At 50.3% G+C, this 23,980-nt stretch overlaps 16 protein-coding genes across 16 annotated transcripts; 8 read left to right on the forward strand and 8 right to left on the reverse strand.

The window, feature by feature from the left end:
• Nucleotides 1-38: 38 nt before the first annotated feature.
• On the forward strand, nt 39-642 carry SNOG_10830 (hypothetical protein; the record flags this gene model as incomplete). Its single annotated transcript, XM_001801037.1, has 2 exons — nt 39-204; nt 425-642. 2 exons carry the CDS (start codon nt 39-41, stop codon nt 640-642), a joined length of 384 nt encoding a protein of 127 aa, XP_001801089.1.
• A 67-nt stretch (nt 643-709) lies between these two features.
• SNOG_10831 (hypothetical protein) lies at nt 710-1,297 on the reverse strand (the record flags this gene model as incomplete). The annotated part of the gene is made up of 2 exons (XM_001801038.1): nt 710-1,058; nt 1,158-1,297. The coding sequence occupies 2 exons, from the start codon at nt 1,295-1,297 to the stop codon at nt 710-712; spliced, it is 489 nt and encodes a 162-aa protein (XP_001801090.1).
• Nucleotides 1,298-1,489: 192 nt separating this feature from the next.
• On the reverse strand, nt 1,490-3,215 carry SNOG_10832 (hypothetical protein; the record flags this gene model as incomplete). The annotated part of the gene is made up of 3 exons (XM_001801039.1): nt 1,490-2,805; nt 2,857-2,936; nt 2,984-3,215. 3 exons carry the CDS (start codon nt 3,213-3,215, stop codon nt 1,543-1,545), a joined length of 1,575 nt encoding a protein of 524 aa, XP_001801091.1. The 3' UTR covers nt 1,490-1,542.
• A 677-nt stretch (nt 3,216-3,892) lies between these two features.
• Nucleotides 3,893-5,419, reverse strand: SNOG_10833 (hypothetical protein; the record flags this gene model as incomplete). The annotated part of the gene is made up of 2 exons (XM_001801040.1): nt 3,893-4,613; nt 4,653-5,419. 2 exons carry the CDS (start codon nt 5,417-5,419, stop codon nt 3,893-3,895), a joined length of 1,488 nt encoding a protein of 495 aa, XP_001801092.1.
• Nucleotides 5,420-5,782: 363 nt separating this feature from the next.
• Nucleotides 5,783-6,013, forward strand: SNOG_10834 (hypothetical protein; the record flags this gene model as incomplete). The annotated part of the gene is made up of 2 exons (XM_001801041.1): nt 5,783-5,874; nt 5,914-6,013. The coding sequence occupies 2 exons, from the start codon at nt 5,783-5,785 to the stop codon at nt 6,011-6,013; spliced, it is 192 nt and encodes a 63-aa protein (XP_001801093.1).
• A 229-nt stretch (nt 6,014-6,242) lies between these two features.
• Nucleotides 6,243-6,528, forward strand: SNOG_10835 (hypothetical protein; the record flags this gene model as incomplete). The annotated part of the gene is made up of 2 exons (XM_001801042.1): nt 6,243-6,393; nt 6,443-6,528. 2 exons carry the CDS (start codon nt 6,243-6,245, stop codon nt 6,526-6,528), a joined length of 237 nt encoding a protein of 78 aa, XP_001801094.1.
• A 233-nt stretch (nt 6,529-6,761) lies between these two features.
• Nucleotides 6,762-8,187, forward strand: SNOG_10836 (hypothetical protein; the record flags this gene model as incomplete). The annotated part of the gene is made up of 5 exons (XM_001801043.1): nt 6,762-7,091; nt 7,148-7,348; nt 7,406-7,771; nt 7,818-7,908; nt 7,964-8,187. The coding sequence occupies 5 exons, from the start codon at nt 6,762-6,764 to the stop codon at nt 8,185-8,187; spliced, it is 1,212 nt and encodes a 403-aa protein (XP_001801095.1).
• A 719-nt stretch (nt 8,188-8,906) lies between these two features.
• Nucleotides 8,907-10,568, reverse strand: SNOG_10837 (hypothetical protein; the record flags this gene model as incomplete). Its single annotated transcript, XM_001801044.1, has 2 exons — nt 8,907-10,411; nt 10,481-10,568. The coding sequence occupies 2 exons, from the start codon at nt 10,566-10,568 to the stop codon at nt 8,907-8,909; spliced, it is 1,593 nt and encodes a 530-aa protein (XP_001801096.1).
• Nucleotides 10,569-11,541: 973 nt separating this feature from the next.
• Nucleotides 11,542-11,793, reverse strand: SNOG_10838 (hypothetical protein; the record flags this gene model as incomplete). Its single annotated transcript, XM_001801045.1, has 2 exons — nt 11,542-11,604; nt 11,761-11,793. The coding sequence occupies 2 exons, from the start codon at nt 11,791-11,793 to the stop codon at nt 11,542-11,544; spliced, it is 96 nt and encodes a 31-aa protein (XP_001801097.1).
• A 709-nt stretch (nt 11,794-12,502) lies between these two features.
• Nucleotides 12,503-13,480, forward strand: SNOG_10839 (hypothetical protein; the record flags this gene model as incomplete). Its single annotated transcript, XM_001801046.1, has 3 exons — nt 12,503-12,554; nt 12,610-13,041; nt 13,137-13,480. The coding sequence occupies 3 exons, from the start codon at nt 12,503-12,505 to the stop codon at nt 13,478-13,480; spliced, it is 828 nt and encodes a 275-aa protein (XP_001801098.1).
• Nucleotides 13,481-14,160: 680 nt separating this feature from the next.
• Nucleotides 14,161-14,716, forward strand: SNOG_10840 (hypothetical protein; the record flags this gene model as incomplete). Its single annotated transcript, XM_001801047.1, has 3 exons — nt 14,161-14,338; nt 14,392-14,430; nt 14,481-14,716. 3 exons carry the CDS (start codon nt 14,161-14,163, stop codon nt 14,714-14,716), a joined length of 453 nt encoding a protein of 150 aa, XP_001801099.1.
• Nucleotides 14,717-15,200: 484 nt separating this feature from the next.
• SNOG_10841 (hypothetical protein) lies at nt 15,201-15,815 on the forward strand (the record flags this gene model as incomplete). The annotated part of the gene is made up of 3 exons (XM_001801048.1): nt 15,201-15,311; nt 15,462-15,550; nt 15,632-15,815. 3 exons carry the CDS (start codon nt 15,201-15,203, stop codon nt 15,813-15,815), a joined length of 384 nt encoding a protein of 127 aa, XP_001801100.1.
• Nucleotides 15,816-16,204: 389 nt separating this feature from the next.
• SNOG_10842 (hypothetical protein) lies at nt 16,205-16,538 on the reverse strand (the record flags this gene model as incomplete). Its single annotated transcript, XM_001801049.1, is given in 2 exon segments — nt 16,205-16,287; nt 16,307-16,538. The coding sequence occupies 2 exon segments, from the start codon at nt 16,536-16,538 to the stop codon at nt 16,205-16,207; spliced, it is 315 nt and encodes a 104-aa protein (XP_001801101.1).
• Nucleotides 16,539-17,309: 771 nt separating this feature from the next.
• Nucleotides 17,310-19,094, forward strand: SNOG_10843 (hypothetical protein; the record flags this gene model as incomplete). Its single annotated transcript, XM_001801050.1, has 1 exon — nt 17,310-19,094. The coding sequence occupies one exon, from the start codon at nt 17,310-17,312 to the stop codon at nt 19,092-19,094; it is 1,785 nt and encodes a 594-aa protein (XP_001801102.1).
• A 719-nt stretch (nt 19,095-19,813) lies between these two features.
• On the reverse strand, nt 19,814-21,242 carry SNOG_10844 (hypothetical protein; the record flags this gene model as incomplete). The annotated part of the gene is made up of 3 exons (XM_001801051.1): nt 19,814-20,751; nt 20,805-21,096; nt 21,189-21,242. 3 exons carry the CDS (start codon nt 21,240-21,242, stop codon nt 19,814-19,816), a joined length of 1,284 nt encoding a protein of 427 aa, XP_001801103.1.
• Nucleotides 21,243-22,073: 831 nt separating this feature from the next.
• Nucleotides 22,074-23,961, reverse strand: SNOG_10845 (hypothetical protein; the record flags this gene model as incomplete). The annotated part of the gene is made up of 5 exons (XM_001801052.1): nt 22,074-22,204; nt 22,292-22,340; nt 22,402-22,520; nt 22,959-23,150; nt 23,214-23,961. The coding sequence occupies 5 exons, from the start codon at nt 23,959-23,961 to the stop codon at nt 22,074-22,076; spliced, it is 1,239 nt and encodes a 412-aa protein (XP_001801104.1).
• Between the last annotated feature and the right edge of the window lie 19 nt (nt 23,962-23,980).

A 23,980-nucleotide genomic window follows, 5' to 3' on the forward strand; every position in this document is an offset into this window, starting at 1 on the left:
ACCGTTGTGCATCATAACCTGTCGTGGAAGTATTAGAAATGTCGCGGTTTAGCTGCGGACCGAGGTACTACCGTAAGCCTGTTGAATGGATCTTCAGTATAACACTGCAGTTGCCGGAGCGACGGCAAAGGCGCCTGAATGGGCACGATCGTGCAGGAAAGGTGAAGGGAAGCATGCTCGAGGTCGATAATCTATGGGATGTCAGTAAGAAGCGTCAGGTAAGCATGCGAGTGACGGAAGACCTGTAAGCCAGAAAAAAGTTGTCGCCACTTGTTCGCACTCTGATCGATGTAAACTGGACAATGATCCAATATTAACCGATAACCAATTGATATCCAGATGCCTGTCATGTCTACGAAAGCTTCAGAAACTAGCCCGGCTAATATAAGACCAAGGACATTCTGGAATGCCTTTTGTTCCACAGTAAGCAACGGTACCGACCCACCAGGGGAGTATGTGCTTGATTGTGCTAAGGACTCTGGGACAGATAGCTCCATGATGGCGCTGCATGCCGCTCGAAAATACTCCGGCGCCAAAGCAGCGAGTTCGGCGGATGTGTGGTGCAGCGCCGAAACATACAGGGTGGCTACCAGCAAAAGCGGTGTCGGGTTTTTGAAAGCTTCACTTTCTGACTGGAAATGAAGGCCTTCCATGTTTGTGTAAAACCTGTCATCTTAGAGCTGGGTTATGGTGAGGGTCAGGAGGGCACTCACGAAAGCCAGAGCTGCGAAACAACAGATCTAGACCAGATTCTGTTCGTGGCAGACACGTTTCTTCTTCTCAGGAATTCAACGGCTGGCCACAATCCACCAAGTGTCGGATCGCCTTGATCTTCCTCTTCGGCATTAGTCGTGTTCACAGGACTGGTGGAGATGACTGTGCCGGAACTGGGGCTTATGGGATGATTGTTTCCATTCATACCCAGTACAGCTTCAATAGCTGCCAACCGGGCCAGAACCTCGGGTGGAGATGATCCATGCGGCGGTAAAGCTTTTGGGGAGACTGTCGCGGTGGGTTGTCGCGCGTTGGCTCGAGGCTTGAAGACGCATTCGATTTTGCTGTTTCGACATCTCCGACACGGCCCTCCATGTGCAGGCTCGCACTTCATCTAACGAAGCTGAGCTGGGATCACCTCTACTACTTCGACGCTGGTTTACCTTCTGCCTGCGACATTCGACTGGATTACGTCAGCGAACATCCTGACGTGTTTCGGGAGCGGTGATGGGGACACACGAACCACACGCCTTAGTTGGCCGTACGCCGCCTTCGCCATACCCTTGGGCACGATATCTGTCATAGCTGATGCTGTCTTCCATTTAGCTTCACGTGTACACGTTGCTACGCACAGCGGCGTGTAGGAGACAAGAAGCGACTCGAGACGGCATCCACTCCTCCATTGTGATCGTCGGAGTTGCTTCCTTCCTTAGGGCGTTCCTACTCGGGCCCTAGCGGCTTGGCACAAAATCCGGATCGTCGTCTTCCATCATGACAAGAATCAAACGTATGCATTGCATCTGGTATATCGCGAATGCGTCTCGCAGATCAGCCACCCATGTTCGATGCCATGTGCGCCGCCAGCGCCGCACCGACGCCGCTGCCATCTTTAGCGATGGTGATATCTACCCGCGACTCTCCTAACTCTCCCACATGCTCAATACTTCTAAGCGCTTTTCTTATCTCTACGACAAAGCCGGGATAATGCTCAATGAGCGATCCATCTACGCCTATGCAAAATCTGTCCTCAGAGCTCAAGATATCTGCTAAACATCCCGTTTGGACCAAGACAGCCGCCAAAGCGACCGCGCTGAGTCTTGCCGATCGCCGTACTATGGCATGTGCTATGGACTTGATAGCAGATGCGATGTCAAAACTGACTTGCGCAACCCCTAGCCATATTCCTAGGGCTTGTCGACTCATCGAGAGCTCTGGACTGGTGTCGCTCTCAAGATGGCTCAAGATCGAAGTATCCAGGCTCCACGGAACGTACAAGCTTGAGTTTTTTGGAATCGCCAACTTGGCGAAAAAATTCAGGCTCTGATCTTGTGAGAGCGAAAGTATCGCCATTCGTAAGATCTCCCCCAAATACATAGCTGAAATTTGCTTTTCGAACATCTCGAACCCAGGATTGACACTGGCCTTGTCGATGGCACAGTCATAAGTTGTCATCGTGAGGAACTTGAGTCCTTGGTCAAAGTTGCCCCACTCTGTGTTGACAATCATCGTAGCCTCTGGATGAGTGGCCAACGCCGGTTGCTTGGTGATTTTTGAAGTCCGCTCAACGTACGCACCATTGGTGCCTGTCCCAAAGACCGCACCCAGTACAGTCTTCGTGGAAGCTGGTGCAACATATGCCTGAGCTAGCAATGTTCCAACCGTGTCATTTGTAAGGGCGGTCACTGTGATGTGTAGGTCAAGCTTATTGAATGCATCCTGAAGACAAGCGCACACGTCCAGCCCAACCACGCCGTCAATGTCAAACCCTTTGCTCCATCTGATTAAGGTACCGCTGTTGATGCTCGTTTGCTGGACAGCATGGCTGAAGGTGAAACCGAGACTGAATGCCGACTTGCTCTGGCGTTGAGTGAGACCCGGATCGGGAGTATTCGCCCCGAGATCGTTGGCCTTTACAAAGCCCTGAACAACTCGAGCTACCCAGTCAAAAAGCTCATTGCGGTCTTGCGATGTCATTAAAGTTAGAGGAATGGTCTCTTTGTGCTGGGCCATCGAATATGTCCCATCGCCATTGAATGTAACAGCACAGACTCGGATATTGGTACCACCCATATCGACTGCCAAGTACGTGCCCTTTAAAGTATCAGCGCAACGTGACCCATATATTCAGAGTTGTCTACTCACCATTTCACGACCTGTGGGTAGTTGGGTGATGAACGACGGTAATTGTTCGATCGCTTCACCTGACTTCCACAATCCTTTGTCTGATACCGCATTAGTAACTCTGCGAGCAATGTGAGCATGAACATACTCATCTGCTCCACGAAACCGCCAACTATGCGCCGTACATCATCGTCCGACAGTTCAAACTCCTTCTTGATTCTTTCTGTGGCTTCTGAAAAGCCATATATCTCCCTTATATCCGGGTCGCTCTTCGTTTGATTCACTTGTATGGTTTCGCATTCATCATCCTCAACGGTTTTGGTCAAAGCCGAACCAGACGACCTGCTCGACCAGCGACGCCAGGGGAAACACAACTGCATTGCCGTGCTCGGGTTAACGAATAATAAAAATTGCAGTCGCAGTCAATCGCGACGAAACGACCTGGCTTTTGGTACATGGAACATGGTCTGCTAACATTCAGAAAGGACAGTGCGGGCGGGTCCTCGCGAAGTGGAGCTTTGGCGGGACCAGAGCGACTTTGCAAGAGCCGCGTTCATGACCGCCGGTTAGCCACGCATTGACTGCTCATACTCGATTGCGCGGCCAGATTATTGATGTCGATTTACCGCGGAGAAGAGATGATGACTCGAGGACCGACTCGAGCGCAGAAGTGGGCCCGGTGAAGTTGCGCTTTGCCGTGCAGATCGCCGGAGCGCCTAAATGGCACAACTTTTCGGCGCTCGTTACCTACTCGTGACACGAGCACCAGACCATCCACCTGCAACTTCTGAGCAATCCGAAGACCATTCCATGGCAACACACCCATTGACCGTGAGAATCCACACTACGCTGTGTTTTGCAATCTGGACAGCATAGGAGAAAATTTATGTTCAAGACAACGTTAGATCACAACCTTAGAACAGCTCATCCACACTTTAGAAAAGTTTCTCGCTCAATGCAAATAAGGAACATACATTATTAGGAATACGTAAAATTTTGCAGCATATTGCTAACCGAGTCTACGAGGTTGCAGCAGCCGTAATACCTTTCTAGCCAATCAGCAAGTGTACTCCAGCTCAAAGCTCATGGTCGGCACGCCCGAATAGTTCGCAGGTACAACGTAAGTGATATTGTAATAGTAGTGGCTTGCGATTACGTTGTTCCAATAGTTCGTTGGTTGCTGCTCCAAGCCCGGTGCGGAAACATTCACGCTCAAACATGGCAAATTGGAGAATCCATCCACAACATTGCCAGCGAGGTTCCACGGTGGGGGGATACCGGAGATCATGTATGTGAAGACGTCTGTACCCTTTTGAGTCGTGTTGGGATATGATACGGTCAAGCTGCGCGCCTCAACTTTAGACTTTATGGTCGATGCTGTTGGGTACAGCGAAAACCATCCTCCATACGGGAACGGGGTATGCGAAGGATCCGACGCCCAGTGCACGATTGCGGGAGTAAACTGCTTGCCACGGTTGAAATCTTCCGCCAATGTCTCGGCTCCGATCATCATATCGTGGCTCAACCATGAATCTGCGTAGCGGACTACGTCCGTTTTGAGGTCCTGGTGAATCGTCTTCCGAAGCATCCTCTCCGTCTTTAGAGGCGTGAACAACTTTTCTTCGATTTCTGGAGTAATGATGTTCTTCACCGTGGCCATGAGGAGTGCGAGTGAAGGACCCTGCGCTAGGTCGTACCTGAAGTCATCGTTACCTTTCCAGGGTACCGGCGCCTTCTCGTAACCATACATTCCCCACCAGAACTGACCGACAATAGCGCTATGTGTAGGCATATCTCTAGCATACGCCCTATCGTACGGTCCAGCCATGTTCCCAAGGTATGGATTGTAATGGTCTGCAATATCCTTCCAGAGCTCGGTCAGCATGAAAGGTGCATGCTTGGTCAGACTCGAATTTCTAGGCCCATATTTTATGGCTGCTGCAAGGCCGAAGGTGTCAACGCCATAGTAAGTCGGGCAATTATATTCGGCAAAGGTGTTACTACCATTTGCAGTGAAAAGCTCGAAAAGGTCCTGACCGCGAGCGTTCGCCTCTTCGATGAAAGTGTGGTTGTTCAAGCGCTCGCCAACCCATCCGATCATCAGAGTACCAATGAGTTGCGGGTTCGTGTACCCAAGGATCAAGTTGTCCGGGGCCGTGCCATTGCGGCGCATTTCTCCTACTGCTGCAGTTGCCAGTGACTGTTCGATGTCCCGAACGAGTTGTGGATCGAGCAAATGCTCAAATTCAGCAACTGCTTGTACCATGGCCGATCCAATGAAAGCTCTCCAGTTCGGATCGTAGGTGGCGTAGATCTCCTGCGGGTACAGCTCTCCAACATATGTCGGATTCGGTTCATCTGGAGCGAGCTTGTAATTGCCATACCATGGCGAAGTATAGTTTTCGCTCATTTGAGTATTGATGAGGTTTCGTAATGCCTTCTGAGCATTGGCAACGTCATCTCCCTGGTTTCGATGCAAGAGACCCGGAATGTGCCAGGCTGTAAAGCGAGTCGACCAGGGACCATTGTCGTTGTACCATACGTAACCATAGCTTGCATCAAATCGAGCGTCACCCAAGCTCATAGAGTAGTCGAAGTAATCTTGAGCAGCTGAGGGAAGGTCAGACTAGGTCTCCAAGTTCTGTTATCCCTTACTAACATGTCGAAAGATTCATTCGCATCTGCTCGTACGCTGCTGCCAAAGAGAAGGCAGCAGCCGATGCTACAACGGCGAGAACACGACGGCCAAGCATGATGAATGTCAAAGGATGGGAGACAACCGCAAGAGTTCTTCCCACGAAAATACTCGACTTCTAAATGCATCTCTGCTCCGCAAGACCTGCTCCGCAATTTCGCATGACCTACTCGCTCTAGTCATGCACATGGAGAAATGGACCCTGACTATCGCTCTCCACCACCATCGCGTCGCTGCCATGAGCGAGGCGCCATGGCAGAGGATGCGCACGCGATCACATTTCCACCTATCTTTTGCATAGGCGAAAAGGAAGCTGAACAAAAGCCGGCCGTAGGCCGAAGATAGTCATGTTACTCGTTGTTGGAACATGGTACGTGATTCAGTTGTCGAGAATCGTCGTGGGGCGGCCAACCCGCTGAACCCGGCAAAACTGTTTTGGCGCCGGACAAAGTCCCATTCCAGAACCCAAAGGGCTATGGCTAGAGACGCGGAGGCTTTTCCCCGCACGCCCATGAACCTGCAGCAGACAGATGCTATCAGTGCGCACGATAGTGCCTGAGATAGCTCGTGAGATAACGAGCACGAGGGTTCGCGATGAGTCTAGCTCATCCGAGGGGCTGTTCCGTGTGGGGAGAGATACAAAGTCTCGGAATTGGCTGCTTGCGACTCACACGACACCGAGAACTGCTTTTGCAGACGTGAATAAGTCACCATGTCGACGACTGCGCCTACGACAATGGATCAGGCCCTTATGGGCCGCAAGACGGGGTGGTTTGCGGATCGAGGCATCATTACCATCAATCTTCTCTTGGTGTTGTGCCAGATCTCGTCGTATGCTACTGGTTACGATGGGTCTATGATGAGTAGGTGCATTGGTGATGCAAGGCTGGACGGACATTGACAATTTTATAGACGGATTACAGTCTCTTGATGAGTGGAAAGAGTTCTTTCATCAACCTGGCGCCAGTACCTTAGCTTTGTATGCTTCTACGACATAAGCTTCCTCGGCCAAGCTAACCGCTGAAGATTAAACGCGATTCAAAATGTCGGTCAGCTTTGCTCGCTACCGTTCTGCGCCTTTGCTTGCGATTACTTCGGACGTAAAAAGACGCTCGTTTTTGGCGCTTGCATCATCTTGCTCGGGACAGGATTGCAGGGTGGCGCACAGAACAGTATGGTTGACCTCATCCTTGTTTAACCCAAGGAACACTCATTGATCCTCACAGATGGCATGTTCATTGCTGCGCGAGGCATCATCGGTTTTGGACTCGGCTTCAACATCACTGCTGCGCCCATTCTCATCATGGAGCTCGCGTTTCCAACACAAAAAGCACCGATGGTCAGCATCTACAACTCGCTGTGGAGTCTGGGTGCTATTGTAGCTGCCTGGACCACGTACGGTACTTTCCGCATCATGAGCAATTGGGCGTGGAGAATCCCTTCCATTCTTCAAGCACTGTCCAGCGTTATCCAGATCATTTGTTTCTGGTGGATTGTCGAATCGCCACGATGGCTCGTCAGCAAAGACCGATGCGACGAGGCGCAAGCAATAATCACGAGGGTGAGCATCATGCTCCTCGAATCAATTGAGGTTGAGGATGACTGACTCGCATCCAGTACCATGCCAACAGCAACCCACACGATCCAATCGTGCTTGTCGAACTGGAAGAGATCAAGGAAGCACTGCGCCTCGAAAAAGAGTCCAGCAAGACAAGCTCGTATGTAGCTTTCTTCAATGCACGAGGCAACATGCTTCGATTCTTCATCATTCTCGCTGTCGGCTTCTTTTCGCAATGGTCCGGCAATGGTCTGATCTCGGTGAGCCCTTCAATCTGATTCCATCCAAGAAAACTTCATGCTTACAAAAGTCCCCAGTACTACCTCACGCTCATTCTGGACTCCATCGGTATCACTTCCCAAGAAACACAAACACTCGTCAACGGCATCCTTACCATCTGGAACCTCGTAACCTCGATCGGCTTCTCGCTCCTCGTCAACAGGTTCAGACGTCGCACCATGTTCCTCACCTCGACCGCCTGCATGCTTGTGTGCTTCATCGTGTGGACTGCGTTGCAGTCCACATTTGAGAAGCAAGTCGATAAGTCCGGGTCCGGGTCACCTGCTGTCGGCCGAGCAATTCTGGCTTTGATCTTCTTGTACAATGCATGTTTCAACATCGCCTGGGCGCCGTTGCAAGTCACCTACGTCGTTGAGATTTTGCCGTATACAATGCGTGCGAGGGTAAGTTGTTGCAATCGCTCGATGCGACAGTCGCTAATCGGAATAGGGTCTTGTGCTTTACAACCTCTTCGTCTCGTTGGCGCTGATTTTCAACCAATATGCCAATCCCATCGCTCTGGAGGCCATCAAGTGGAAATGTAAGCCTCGCCCATTTTCGGACATTTTCCCCTCCCGCTGACTTCGTATGTGCAGACTACATTGTGTACGATGTATGGCTGCTTGTCGAGCTCGTCATCGTTTACTTTCTCTTCGTTGAAACATCTGGCTCGTCACTGGAAGAAATGGCTGCTATCATTGATGGAGAAGAGGTGCGCGATACCATCATCGAGGCTGTCGCCAGAGTCACGGACGGCAAGGCAACGCATCAGCGTGAAGATGTGATGGACGATAAGAAGCCGCACGTGATTATCGCATGAGCGATGAAGTCAACTTGAATGAGGTTTATCTAATATTAATGAACGTTGCTGGTATTATTTTCAATGGAGCAGCAACTTTTGTGCAACCTACAGTGAGAGGGGGAAAGTTCGGATTGAGCTTTGTCCAGGTGGATGTGTGCTATAACATAGCCATGGCTGAGCCATATCGTCCGCACTTTCACGAGTCGGCCCTCACCAACCTTCCAGAGCCGCAGCGTATGCTCGATGTCTTTGATTATCCCAATTGCGGAAAATTGGTGTTGGTGTAGAACAAAGCCACATAAAAAATTCGGGCGCTAGTCTCGTTTTAGCGGAACTCAAATGCCGACTAAATATCCTCCTAATCAAGATCGGCCAACGCGTAATGCGGGCCGCTGTGTTGAGTATCTACCGCGGTTCAGAAACGGAAGGGGTATGCAGAACTAACAAGATAGTTCTTGTAATGTGGACCAAAGCGCACTAAATGAAACTAAATCCGATCGAGTGACAAATGGGTGGATGGTTCATGACACAAGGGAAAGGTATCACTCTCCGTCTCCTTCTCAAGCCCTTCTCATCGCTTGCAAGCAAACGGATTCACAGTCTGCATCGGAAACAGTGCTTGATATCATGACAAAAGTGTGTTTGTATGTTCTATAAAAATACAAGGTCTAAATATATGATGTACATAAGGTGAAGGGGTGCTTGATCTTAGTGATCGAACCAACAAACGACTACGCCTAGTCATTCCAATTATGATTAACCACAGGCGTGATATCCTGGCCTCCATATGCCGTTCCTCCAAACTCAAGGTATCCTTCGGCGCCTGAGTACGGAATCGTCGCAATTTCTTCATAGTCACCCATGATCCATACGCTTTGCATGCCCATGATCATGTGCTGCAATACGTGGCAATGCAGCATCCAGCAGCCCGGATTTTGTACCCTGATACGCCAGGCGCGCCAGCCCATTGCTTTGCCCGCCGTGCCTTTTGTCTGGTAACGATACAAATTCGTGGTGTCGCGCTTCACAGGGTGGTAGTTCGCGAGTTTCTTTTCATTCTCGATAGGATCATATGTGCCGTTTCCGCTGCCGCAGTCATAGAAATGTGCACCGTGGAGATGGAAGGGGTGGTAATCGTAACCTCCGTTGTTGTCTACAAGACTTCCGGTGTTTTCGAGAATGATCTCGATGACTTCGCCTAGCTTGGCGGGCCAGGTGAGCGAGTACGGATCCCAACCGCCGTTCGCGAGTGCGGCAGTGTAGTTTGGCATTGCGACGGGGCCATTTTTGTAGATGTCAACCAGGTATGGAGGGGAGTTGGCAGCTGTGTCTTCGGTCCAATTCAGTCCGTCCAATTGCCAAATAGTTGCTGACTGTCTGATTTGAGCATTGGTGACGTGTACTCGTCGCGTGACTTCAGATGCCGTGGGGAAGTCATTGGGTACGAGCGGCTCGAGCGCATATTCGAGAAAGTCGTAGGTAGCGTTTGAAAGTGTCAAGGGCTTCACGGCCGGAGCGGTCGTGATCTTTGGGGAAGTACTGGGGTAGCGTAGAACGCCAAATCCGGTATATACAGCTGGTCGGTCCTTTGTCTCGAATTGAATGATATAGTCGGTTTGGTTGCCAAGTTCCTCTACTGTCTTTGTGCACATGATGGCATCAAACCGCTGCCCAGAAGAAAGCTGCATATGATCGACAGTGTGCGGTTGTGTATAGCTCCCATCTGCCACAATCACATCCATCCTGGAATGGCCTTCAATTCCGAGGGCGACCAGCGACAAGGCAGTCGCACCCACGAAGCGCATGCGGTAGGTCTTACCTGGCTCTACGTCGATGACTGGCAGTTTGCAGTTTCCCTGTCCTGCCTTCTCTCCAATTGCTACACCAACGCCATTCAGCAGAACTGCATTCGTCTCGCCAGACCAAACAAAAGGCACTGATCTCAGTCCCTTCTCAATCGTCTCGTCTGACTTGTTGAAATAGTCTTGAATGAGTACAATGCGCTCTTCGTCATAATGGAATGGAGGTGGTCCGACATCCTCAACGATGAGAGCTCCAGCAGCTGAAATGGCTTGAAACCCGACGTGCGAATGGTAAAAGTATGTTCCCGCATCCTCTGGCTCCGGGTGGATTTCGTAGTCAAAGCACCTGTGGGGAGCGATGGGCCATTGCGATACAGGCGAACCATCACTGAAGGGCGCTGTACGCTGTGTGAGGCCATGCCAATGCTGGACCGCGTTAGCTGGTAAACTTTATGCGATGCGGATTTTCATACCATTGTTGTGTTGTACTCCTCCATATCGTTACATACTCGAATCCAGCTCGTCTTGCCAGCCGGGATGCGAATAGCCGGTCCTGGTGACGTGTGGTTCACCAAGGCCGACATGTGATGCTGACATGCCACGGTGTGATTCTCGAATGTTACGGAGAGGTAGTGGTCGGGCACAAAGTCTTTGCCATGGGGTCTCTGAGGTTCGCCATTTTGCCGGGCTTGAGACGGCGAAGGCGATTGCGGTGCAGGCGGGTTCGGAGCGTTGTGGCCTGCTACCAAATGCGCTGCTGTGAGCAGCAACCCAGCTGCGAAAAAGTTTCGCATGGTGCCTGAGCCTTGGATACGATCACTCGCGCAGCAGATGCGGAAAGACACGCTTATCGCTAAAGCCGGCAGAACAGCTTGGCTGTATTGAGACCAGTCTCCGTTAGGATGCCCTGGGAAGCTGAAGGCCGTTTTTGCGAATGGTTCAAACTGCTGCAGGCCAAGATCATCGGATTGGCCATGCTGGGCATTTTGACTATTTGTATCCCCTATGTCGGGGTCAGCTTCGGTGGTACCACGAAGTGACTCGGCGGTGCTCTCGGCGGTGCGACCCAATTGCCTGCGGTGCAACTGCCTGCTGACGTTCGCCTTACTGATAATCTCAAGTGGCTGTTTCACACAGCCACCGGACCTCATAATGAATCTGGTTAATAGAGATCAAGGATAGGGATGGACGCCATATCGACTCGAGCGACTTGCATGCTTCGATCCTCGGAGCATCGCAGGGAGAAGCTTACAATATTTCGAATTGTTTGCAGCCACCGATCCCGGGCGCAAGGCTACGTCTATTCATCCAGATGTCGATACCCGCTACGTGATTCATGCATGCAGCTTGCCCATGGTTGCGGGACGTTCAGGAGATAAGCTTCAAGGGGGCTTGCTTATGATGATGTATTGGACAGCTCGCTAGGAGTAGTCAAGCTTTGCTGTCTTGCAGAGCCCAGCCGGCGTGGACCCTGTATGCCACACGCGGCTTCCAGATCCCCGCACGTGCTGCACTTGTGGGGGTGGACTACCCGGAACGCGATTTCCCACGCCACTTGCCTCCGTTCCCCTCAGGGCGATCGAACCGTCGCATACATGGAGTCGATCGAAAGCGTTGCGCCATGTGTTTTAGTCTGTTACCAACATAGTGTTCGCATGAGAGGCTGCCCATGCCCGATCTGAAGCATGGCGCGCACATGTCGGGTTCCACGGAATAAGTACCGCTGCTCATCCACTCGTCCCTAGGATGTTGGACTATCATCCCGAAAACTTTAACTTTTAACCCTTACGCCATCGTCGCGCTCCGCGGCGCCACAAGCCATTACTATTGATCGCAAGTCAGTGACACGAGCCAGGACCAGGCGATTCTAGGGGCGCCTCTTGCTACTTTCAGGCAGAACAGCAGGATTTGAGAGCGTTCCTGAAGCCCGGAATTTTGTCTACGGACGGCGACTAGGGTTGTCCGCGGTCGTTCACCGACTCCTATAACCAACATACTTCCTGTTCAAGACCTTCTTTTCTGTGAAACACCGGGTTACCTTACCTGCTATTCCACACCGCTCGGTCCACAATGGCTTACGATGCCCCGGTCCTCATACCGACCCTCGTTGGCAGTCTTCTGTCCTGCGTGGCGACTACCGGTGTCCTAATTTCTTACATAATCTACGCTGAGCAGCAAAAGTCGTTCCGCCACGCGTTGGTCTTGAACCTTGCTCTGGCCGGTAAAACCCCAGCAAAGAAACTACAGAGTGAATGAGCTGACACACTCCAGAGTTCATCAACTCTTTAAACAATTCTATATCTGGCCTTTATGTTCTCACCCGAGGCAAAACCACACCCAGCGCAGCATGCACTTTAAATGGCTGGATGGGGCAGTGGTCAGTTCAGGTGAGGGACATCAGCGCCTTTATTTGGCGCCGCGAGACCTCTTGACTGATCCATGCGCAGGCCGCTGACTTTTCCATCCTTGCAATTGCAATCATTACTCTTTTGACCATCACTCGTAAGACCTATATGCCTAATACGTCCCTGATGAGGAAGATCCTCATCTGTGCATCCGTGTGGATAATCCCTACAATCACTGGTAAGCGTGCGATGCACAACAATAGCAAGCACATTTGCCTGACATCAATTTCCAGCTTCCACAGCCGCGGGACTGAACGAGATTAAACCGGTCAGCGGAAACTGGTGCTGGATATCCGGTAAACGAACGGACTTGCGATATGCGCTTGGCCATGGATGGCGCTTCGCCATTATCTTTGTCACGATTGGAATTTATTCCTATATTTGGATATACATGCGCCGACACTTCAGGGAGCTGAAGATGGTCACAAGCACTCGATCGAAGACCAACGGAAGCTCCCTTCCACGACGCCCTTTCGGACAGAAAGACGCCTTTGAATTAAGAAGCGAGTCGCAGACTGAACTGCATGAGATCAACGTTGAATATCGCTTCGAGGTTAGCCACGCGCAGCAAGGGCCCGCACACCAGGGTGCTACCACACATGTTGACCTCGAGGCTCGCGACGGCGCCAACAGTGAGAAGGCAATCTCAGTCCTATCGGATAAAGGTACGTGCCGCCCTGCGCACTCTCATAAACCCATGCAACGCCTCATCGGCGCAGGGTCTCCTTGTTATTTTTGCTGGCATACTGACTTCCACCAGGCAAGAACAGCGTCCCAAACTCTCCAACGCGCACTACGATTGTGGAGACAACAACAGAAGCCGCCCAGCCCGGAAGCCCGATCCAACGGCGAACACGCGACGTGGAGCGGGAGATCAAGAAAATGTTGCTTCTGAATGCGTATCCGGTGCTATACGTCATTCTCTGGACACCCGGCTTGCTCAACAGATTGGTAGAGGCAACTGGCCACAAAAGCCGAGTGCTGTCAATCATGCAAGCCTCGACGCAATTCATCGGACTCGCGAACGCAATCACCTATGGCATCAACGGAGACCTTAGGAAGTCTCTCCAGTCTGATGTCCGAAGATTCTTCAGGAGAAGGTGACGTCTTGTACATACTGCAGATAGACCCGAACGCAGAGATGAATGAAAATATTCAACAACCATGGACCGCCGGGTCGGGCACGCGTGTTGTGTCGAGACGTCACTGGGCAGGGGTGGCCTGCATTAGTCGCTTCTTAATTCCCCGAAGCTATGCCTAGAACTCCTAGCTGGCATTAGTGCGTGCCTGGCCCCACCGGCCGAGCAGGCTACCTAAAACGTCCCAAACGTGCCTTGCAGTAGTCTATTTCCGGCTCGCGCAATTTGGAAGGATTCGACATCAATGTGGTACCTGCTCGCGATGAAAGTTTGCGATATTAGCTTTCGCGCGCGCTGCGCTGAATACCTCTGTGAGAGTTTTGCACCCAAGAGCATTTTGTCGACGAGTGCTGATCGCATTCGGGCCGAAGCGTGGTTATCCTTTGCTCTTGCAATTCCGGCTGCTTTCGGAACCAACAGTGCGACGAGAATGGGCACGAGAAGCGCCGAACTGATGACGGCCAAGGCTGAGCACCTCAACTTGCGCCTCTGAGGAAATTAGGGTCTCGAAGATATATGTTGGTGAACTTCGCGCACTGCGCGGAGGCCAGCGATTATACCGCCACACACTCGTTCTTTACATTCGCTTCATACACTCTACTCGTTCGCGCACTCTGACCTCATACTTCTTCAAAAAAAAAAACGATGCACTATCTTTCCTGGAGCGTTCTCGCCTTGGCCGCATCTGCGACGCCACTGGCTGCACACAAGCGCGATAACACCGTCGCAGTTACTAGCCTGGAGAAGCATGTGAATGCAACTAGCGGTTCTGGCAATGTCGCAGCTGCAGGGCGTTTAAGCCCCTTTGGCGACATTGGAACAGGTGGGTGCTCCACACTTGAAGCACCTCGATATGTTACTGACAAAAAATTTTAGGCTGTGGCATCAATTGGCAAGAAGACGTGTCGTACGGAGGTACGTGTCCGCCAATCATTTCCAGTGCCTTATGCTAACCCATGTCTCAGGAGGACTCCAGGCAGGCTCCAGTAATTTCGGTCTTGGTAGCGGCTTTACCATTACCCCGGACACTATCACGATTGGCGCAGGTATCGGGCTGAATACCGCGAATGCGAGCGCCAGCGTTCAGTTTACTGGCTCCAGGAACGGAAGCGTCGAACTCACGTTCTCAAGCTCGGCGCCAATTGCCTGCGTCCCGGGAATGAGAGACGGAAAATCCATAGTTACATGCAAGACAATGTAGGGTTCGTCGCGCGGGAGTGTTTGGAGTAAAATGATTGCAGTCACCTGCACATTCTATTGAAAAGCGACACCAACAACTGTGACGTCAACTTCGGCTGACATCCCACGTTCTCTACCGTGTCACTGCCGAGCATTCTCGTACCATACATAGACCACATCAATCAATAATCTTAATACTTCCCCATCGCTTTCAGTTTCTGCAAAGCCTGTCGTCCTACCAAACGCATCGTACACGTGCGTCGTGCGGTGCGACCTCTGCAACACGTCCATTCGGATCATTGCATTTGACCTTATGACATTGGCACGTGGCTGAGCTATGTACGGTGGCCAAGAACAACGGCGACTAGTGTCCGCCGTTCCAACGCTGAAACACTAAAAGCAAGAGATCAGGCCCCCAAGATCCGTCCCGGAACTCTGTTCGGCGCCTTGGCTAGAGCCGATCGTTGAGCATATCGTATCTGAACACGAAGGTGACAAGAATCATCATGAACAACCATGTCAACATGCGGATACAACTGGCCGATACGCGGATATCTTCCATTCCGCCGCCCGTAGATGAAGAGAATACCTGGAGTTGCAGATCATGGCCGTCCATGGTAAGATCGAAAAAGACCGGGATGAGAGCAAGCACCGTAACAGACAATCGGATACGCCGAATAGCTACATAGTCAATCCGTCTAGATACGCCCCCACGACTCTACTGCACGCTTTCACTTGGCACTCTGCCGCTTCACTACACATCACAGCAATACCAAGAGGGCGTACCAGCTCGCAAACATGTCCCCGAAGACGAGGGTATGCGAACAATGAGCAGGGACTCTTCGTTCACGCCAATGTGATGTCCTTGGCAATTTGTGTGGAAATGTCCTTTCATCTTACACGCCCTGATACGCTAGGGGTGCTACTCTTTGTAAAGATCCTGGGTTTATCTTGGCTCTTCAGCCACCTCTTGTCCGACTGAGAACTCGGTCGAGATCTTGGTCTACAGCGGGCTGCTCTATCGCAGGCCGGAACTTGTGACTGCATTGCATTACCACATGTTGGAGTCTTATCAGATACGCGAAGCAGCCAAATACGTTCAACTAATGCGTGGGAAATAGACTCTGCTTTGACGGATCTTTGGTTTGCCTGTCGCAAGAAATTGTGTTTGCATGTCAACGGGAATTTACACGTTTAGCAAAGCTACATACTTTACGTACAAATCAGACGTGTATATATTTGCATTGTACTTTGGAGAAATTAAAGCAGCTGATGTGTTCAACATGCGTTGAGACTCCCTTTCGAGGCAGCCCGTTCAGTGGCTCTCGAAACATTGCGATGCCCTGATGATGTAAAATCGTGTAGCTTAGTTCAGTCTCATACGAAGCCGATATCAGTGCTGAGAACCAGAAATTTTGCTTTTGTGTGGAAAAGGTTGGACTGCGACTCCGGTATTTGATCCAGCAATCTTTTTTGCATCACACTGAAGGGGTGGGTAAAAGATCGAACACTATCCCGACATTTTTTCCTTACCCTGACTCGGTACTCTTTGCAATTGCTTCGGCCGTGCGCATGTGTGAATGGCCCAACAAGCTAAGCAAGCTTAGCTTACTGGGCGTGCCCATGTCATAGTCCGGACGCACATCTGTACCCACTGCGCCATGCAACTTGAAATACATGTCGGATTGACGAACATCGATCATGATATCCATAAAAGTGTACGCATTGTACAGACTGCCTCGCAGCCTAGCATGTGAAGGATTTTCACCTCGTGGCCACGCATTTTTATCCATCATGGTGCTCTGAGGAGGCCAGAAGCGATAATCATCCGCTATTGCGATCATCTTGGTACGCAACAAATCTGGAGGCCATTTCATTGCTACGAGAGGGCTCGGAGGTTGTTTTGCATCGTGAAAGCAGAATTGCTCAGGATTTGTATTACACCTTACACTTCTCGTGTCTCTTGGTATTGAACGTGTGTATGCCATTTCACGATGCGGCAGAGCAGTCGACAATATGCTCAACTGTGCAAGTACATCAAGCTGATGATACATTCAGGTTGTGAAACTTCAAGTTCCTCTCAATTCGCAAGTCAATCAAGGTTGATTGACGGTGTGCAAGCGCTCAATTAGTAGTAATTGAAAAGTAAGGAGTATTAAGAAGTCGTTGCTGAGGCACGTAGGGCGCAGTCACGCAGGAAGACGTTGTCGAGTACGTCGTACATGCAAATTCTGTCCCATCTTCAGCCGATAACCTCACCATTAGGCCCGTCCCCAATTTTCATCTTGCTCAGCCAATTAATCAAGTCACAACCAAACCAAGCTGTTGAAGGCAGTGAGGCCAGTGATTAAGCTTTCGGGTGCTCAAGTGACTAGCCAATCAAGCTCCGACCCCTAGGCTTAATTTGCTCAATTGCTGACATCTTCGCGATGCAGCTGCACCAAACAGGGTTCGGGGTGCTTATGGTACCATGATGTCTATATAGACCGCAGCATATGCATGTCTGCGGGGAACGTGATGAGTTGCAGCGACTTTGTCGGTTAGCGGGCTTTCCTCAACTACAAAATGTCGACGGAAGTACCAATGTCTAGGTTTCGCATCGCAGCTTGATAACAATGATCAACTTTCTAGAGGAGTGCTGGGCGCCAGCTCTTGCTTTGGGTATCTTTGCTGTAACAGTCGTCGGAACTCCAGTAGTAACGAAAGCCGAGAGGGACATCGAAAATCAGCAGAGACCTCTCCTACAAGATTTCGATGCATTAGGGACATGGTTCGAGGAAGTTGCCTCGATCGAACACACGCCAGCGAAACGTGAACCAAATGTCAGCATCGCAATAGTGGGAGCAGGCGTATCAGGGCTCGCAACTGCTCTCATGCTGGACTCTGTCGGCGTCCACAATTGGGAAATCATCGAAGCTAGCGGGCGTGTGGGCGGTCGATACAGAACAAAGTTTGTTGGCGGCACCCAAGAGTATGCGGAGATGGGACCGATGCGCTTGCCCTGGAACGTAACATACAAAAGCGACAACACCACGGAGATCTATACCGACCATCGCATGGTATTTGACCTTGCGGATTGGCTGAACGAGCTAAACGGCCACGACCCGAAATGGACCATCAACTTTGCTCCCTGGATCCAACACCATCCGAACGAGCTTTATGCACGAGGGACAAAAAGACTACCTGACGGGCGAGTGCCAACCAGGGCAGACGTCGAGGCTAATTCGAACCTGGCAGCAGCCCCCATCTTGACGACTGAAGAGTACAACAGCACGCTGAAGAAGATGAACCAAATTTTGATGGACGAGAAGACTCTTCGCGAGATACAGCGAGATCCTTGGCGCGCTCACAAAAAGGCCATGGACCAGGGCTTAGATGATATATCCGAGCAGAGTATGATGCGGAACATCTGGCAGGCCAGCGAGAACGTAACTGATGCGATCTGGACAAGCAAAGATTACGACATATTTTGGGATGAGATGCACCACAACTCAAACCTGGAGCTGAGCGGGAGCCCTGGAACTCTCGGCCTGACCCAGTGGAAGTATGTTGAGGGAGGCTTCGATCGAATTACGGACGCCTTCATTCCCCAGGTGTCCGACAAATTGACGCTGAATCGCAAGATTCGCAAGCTCGAGTATGTACAAGATCATGGCAGAGCAGCCAGAACTAGACTTTCGTGGATCGAAGGGAAGGGAGAGAATCGCACTACACGCTCCAAAGAGTTCGATTTCACGATAATGGCTGTGCCATTCACCATGACGCGCTTTATGGAACTCCCCAAGTTCTCTTCGGTCCTGAGCCGCGCCATGGGCGCGTCAGGATTGCGGTTCCAGTCCGCTTGCAAAGTTGCACTGCTGTTCAAAGAACGGTTTTGGGAGAAAGGTCCACGTCCAATCTTTGGTGGCTATTCTCGCCCTCGGAGTGAACCAGTTGGCTCACTGTACTATCCCATGTATGGCTTCAACGAGACTGGCCGTCCAGGCTTGATCACGCATTATCGCGGTGCAGACTGGGCCGACTTCTTCGTCAGTCTTTCCAAGGAGCAATATGTCGAAATGATACTGGACGCAATCGCAGACCTCCATGGAGAAGAAGTCAGAGAGCTGTATACCGGCGACTATGAACATCTGTGCTGGCAGCAGGACGAGTTCAGTGCTTCTGCTTGGACGAGGCCAAACATAGAACAGCACAAGCTGTACATCCCGTCTTATTTCCGCACCGAGCACAACACTATTTTCATCGGCGAACACACGGCCCCAACTCATGCCTGGACTAGCTCAGCTTTGTACTCTTCCGTCAGAGGAGCCGTGCAACTGTTGCTGGAAATTGGGATGGTCGAGGAAGCGAAGGAGTTGAACGCAAAGTGGATGGGTCGATGGCTGACTGGAAAACGGTAAGAAGACATGGCTTTCGTAGATTAGCTCCTGTGTGCATAAATAGTTTGGAGCATTATCAGTCCCGTACTCGCCTCTCGCCTTTCACGGAAGTGAGTTTTTACATATTCTCGATATCTTCTCGCGAGGTTCATAGTACTGACCGACTTACTGCCTACTGAGGACGGCACAGATGATGCTAGACACACGCTCGCTGTAACCACACTGAGATATAACATTGGTTGATTGGGATCACTATGGCTATTGACAATGAATTGGTTGCAATTATTCACTAAAGGAGGCTAATACCGGCTCGGTCTTATTCCTATCCTAAGTCGATACCAATAACAGACGCTTTCAAATTTGCGCATACACAAAGGATACAGCAAGCCTCGTAAAGCCTCGTTTACTACGTGTGTCTCTATGACATGCTTTGGATGCTTAGCTCAACTAGAGAGATGGCGTAAAGGATACATACCTAATCCATATCGTTTTGGTCTCAGTGTAGTGATGCAACCCTTCTTCACCCATCTCTCGTCCTATACCACTGCTTCTGATGGTGGCTCTACATTAGCCAAGTACAGTGTAGATGGGAAGAAATTTTTGAACTCACTTGAACCCGCCCATAGGTGTCTGTGGGCCTACCATAAGATTGCAGTTTATTGAGATTGTGCCGGTTCGGATTCGATCGCTAACTCGTAAGGCTTGTGCAATGTCGCGAGTGAATACCGCTCCTACACTGGTTAGCGAGATTCTTGTCTGGATGAGTTTGAAGCTTCCTGACCTGAAAGTCCGTATTCTGTGTCGTTCGCTTCTTTGACAACTTCATCCTCGGTTTCAAATGACTGAACGCAAAGAACAGGGCCGAAGACCTCCTCTCTGTAAACCTTTGCCTGCTTGTCTGGCTTAACGAAAATAGTCGGGGCGATAAAGTTCCCGCCCTTGCTATCGTCACCGCCGCCAGTGAGGACCTTGTTTGTCTTTTTGCCCTCTTGGATTATCTGCGAGATTTTGTCGTACTGAGATTGATCCACAACAGGCCCATATTGCGATTTCGGATCTAGTGGGTCCATTCCCAGATTCTGAGCGATAGCCTCGAAGCTGGCCTGGAGACGTTCAAGGAAGGCGTCAAAAATCGAGGCTTGTATGAATAGTCGTGAAGTTGCAGCACAGACCTGGCCAGCATTGGCTGTAATGCCAGCGGTTACCCATGCCAACGCTTGATCAAGGTTTGCGTTATCGAACACTATCGCAGGTGACTTCCCGCCTAGTTCTAGCGTAACACGCTTGAGGTTACTTTTAGCTGAAGCCTCTTGAACCCGGCGTCCAATGGCAGTGGATCCTGTGAACGAAATTTTGTCAACGTCCATGTGGGATGAGAGCAAGGAACCGACGTCTCCAGCTCCAACAAGGACTTGGAACACCCCTGAAGGAAATCCGGCTTTCTTGTACAATGCAGCAAGAGCGACAGTTCCGAGTGGTGACTTTTCAGATGGCTTGATGATGATTACGTTGCCAGTTGCGAGAGCCGGAACAGACTTCCAAGCTGCGAACAACAGTGAAGCATTCCAAGCGGTGATGCCGCAGCAGACCCCGAGTGGTTCACGCTTCACTATTCGGTAGAATCCTTTCTCTGGTGAGTAGGATTCGCCCTTGAGTTTATCAGCCCATCCGGCGTAGTCTAAAAGTCGTAGTCAGCCACGATCTTAAGAGCGTCATACCTAGCAGGCTTACATTTTATGGCTTCCGTCATCATGTCAAATTCCATGAGCAAACCAGACAAGGGCTTGCCACTGCAAATGCTCTCGAGGTAGGCCAGCTCGTGTTTGTTATCATCAACAAGCTTTGCCAACTTGTACAGAGCCTCCCCACGTCTCTCGCCAGTCCAAGAGGCCCACTCACCAATGAATGCAGTACGAGCGTTATGAACGGCGCGATCGACATCAGCCGCACTCGCAACATTGACTCGGAAAGGAATGTCGCTTTGATCTTTTGGGTTTTTGAAGCAAAGCTCCGGACCTTCCCCCTTTACATACTAGTATCGATAATAAGTCAGCGAGGGTGCATGCATGGCTAAGTTTCGTCACTGCAAAAGGACGCAAGAAAGCGAGTACATACTTCATTGTTCAGGAATAGACCCAGCTCTGGATTTTGTGTGTTAATAAGTGTCATATTTACGGAATGAAAATTAGTTTAAATTTTTCATAAGATTTAGTACAAGCAGATGGCTGTTGCGTTTTGTACGAGTTGCTTTGCTTTTGAACATGAAACAATAAGTAGCACATAGGTACCAGTGGAGCACCACCACCCCCAGATAGACTTGCCGGATCCAGCACGCTTCCGCTTCGTGCAATGCACCAAACCGAATTGATGGGATCAACAATCTATCTGTCTGACGCAAGTCAGATAATTCCCGCATCTGCGTGCGATCCGCACAGAACCTCGTAAGTCAAGAGAGGGGCTTGCTTCTCGGAATAGAGGTCTACCCCGCACCCTAACTACAATTCTGGCCATTTTGCCTATCGCCAAGAACAACCAAGATCTTAGAAGGGAGTTTTTGTTGTGCACGGAGGTCGGCTTGAGGAATTTCTTCTTACTCACAGGTCGTCTCACGAAGTACTCTAGCTACTCGTATCATAGACCACTGATCAGCAAGCATATTAGGCCCGGTGTAGCAGTTTAAGCGGCCACACCTCTCATATGTATGCAGAATAACTTTTGTAGCATTCGTTGTTATAGGTCTTCAGGTCTAGGTGTAATGTTTGTTAAAGTTTCAACATCAGCAACTAGCTCAGAAGGCTCGTCACAGTATCTGCTTAAATCTTCCAAATCGTGAAATTCAATCCGATATACATAGCGCTACTTCAACAAAGACTTCAATCGAATTCGCAACCAAATGCTCACGCAGATCACGCCTAGAGAAGACCCTATCATAAGCATACCTCCAATAGTTCTAGGAAGCCCAATCAGCCACACTTTCACTGTTGCGAGTTGAGAAGTAACTTACGGCGTCATGATAATATTCCATCTTGCGCCTGCGCCCATTGCGAGTGGAAGCAGCGTGAAGTTATACAAAGCGGCCCAGAAGATGCTTCCCTTGATTGCTGCATTGGCGTTTCGAGCGAGAGTGAAGGCTATCGATACCATGCGCAGAGAGGATGTTAAAAGCACTATGTCTGATGATGCAAGGACCACTGAATGACAGCTTTGTAAAGATATACCAATATCAGAAGCTGCTAGAGCAGCAGTGTCGTTGATGCCATCACCTATCTGGAGCATCGACAATGTTAGCGTATAAATCTTGAGTGCGCTTAGATGAGAATACACAAACCATAGCCACAACTTTGCCCTCTTTTCGCAAGCGTTTGATCTTGTCGCTCTTTTGTACAGGAGTGAGCTCAGCGAAAACGTTCTGAATGCCAATGGCATTAGCGACTTCCTTTGCGACTTCTGTTCTGTCTCCCGTCATCTATTGACGAGTGAGAAGATTAACATCAAGGCTTCATCTGTTGGAACTCACCATGTATATCTCATATCCCTGAGACTTCAGCGCTCGTATCTCTTTATTTGCATCATCTCGGACCGGGTCACTGAATGCTATAAATCCAGCATACCGGCCGTTCAGCCCTACAAAAGTACATGAATGGGTATTTGAAAGCGTTTCGACATCGTTCATAAGTGTGTCGAGGTTCTGAACATTGGCATTTCGTAAATATTGTTCGTTGCCCACTACAACTTTGACCTCGTCGACATCAGCAGTTACCCCGCTTCCCGGGGTTTCTCGTGGTGCTTCTTGTGGTTTGCTCTTTGAAAGTGACATCGAAACTGATCTTGGATGGTGAACTTCAATGTATTTAGCTATGACCGTCGAGGTCCAATGTCGCGAACGCTTTTCGGCTTCACCAATGACTTGCCACCATACTGGTTCTTCCCAGCGGCCATGAATCTTGTAATGAACGACATTAATATCTCCGGTGGTCAGAGTTCCGGTCTTGTCAAAGACTATGGTGGTGACAGTAGACGACTTCTGGAAAGCTTGAACACCAGCTCGAACAACAACTCCTTTTGCCGCTCCAAGGGCTATAGAATTAGATTAGCTGGAGACACTAAGCATCAACAAATGCTGATGAAATTTGAACTTACAGCATGCAATCATTGTCATAGCCGGAACACTCAGACCAAACGCGCAAGGACATGCGACAATTAACGTTGTTGAGAAGAACGTGGCGGCTGTGTCGAAGCCATCTGGAAGCCAGACCAAGAAGGCGATAAATGCACAGAACATCACACACGAAACCATGTACTCAGAAACCTGATCAAGCCATGGCTGAATATCGGACTTCTGCAGTTGTGCTTCAAGGACGGCATCTAGGATCTGATCGAGACGATTTCGACCTCCTTCGATTACCTCTATGATGATTTCCTGGGAGTGAGAGTTGATGGTCCCGGCCAAGCAGATGTCGCCCCAAACTTTCTTCACCAATATCGATTCTCCAGTGTGTATGCTCTCATCGATATTGAGATTGAGCGTCTGGAATTGGTTTGGATAAGCCACGAGCCTGCCGTCACAGGGAAATCGATGAGCAGCCTCAACAACGACAAAGTCGCCGGGCTTTAATGTATGCGACGAAACCGGAGTCGGCGAGTGCAAGAGACGAGCCTCAGAAGGAACAATGTTGGAAAAGGCAGCGATAGTCGGAGCTGATGACGTCCTGAACATCTCCCCGACATACCTACCGAGCGAAATGACAAAGATGAGAGTCGCTGCCGTAGTCGCGTAATGCACATCCTTCCCAAGGAAGTAAGACTTCAGTCCCATGATATAAGAGGTGGTCGTCGAGGCTGCGATGAGCGCGTCCATTGGAAGATACAGCAGTCCTGTATTGCGCATTGCGGCAATGGCCTTTTCG

The sequence above is a fragment of the Parastagonospora nodorum genome (assembly GCF_000146915.1).
Source record: "Parastagonospora nodorum SN15 chromosome Unknown scaffold_17, whole genome shotgun sequence".
NCBI classification, from domain to species: Eukaryota; Fungi; Ascomycota; class Dothideomycetes; order Pleosporales; family Phaeosphaeriaceae; genus Parastagonospora; species Parastagonospora nodorum.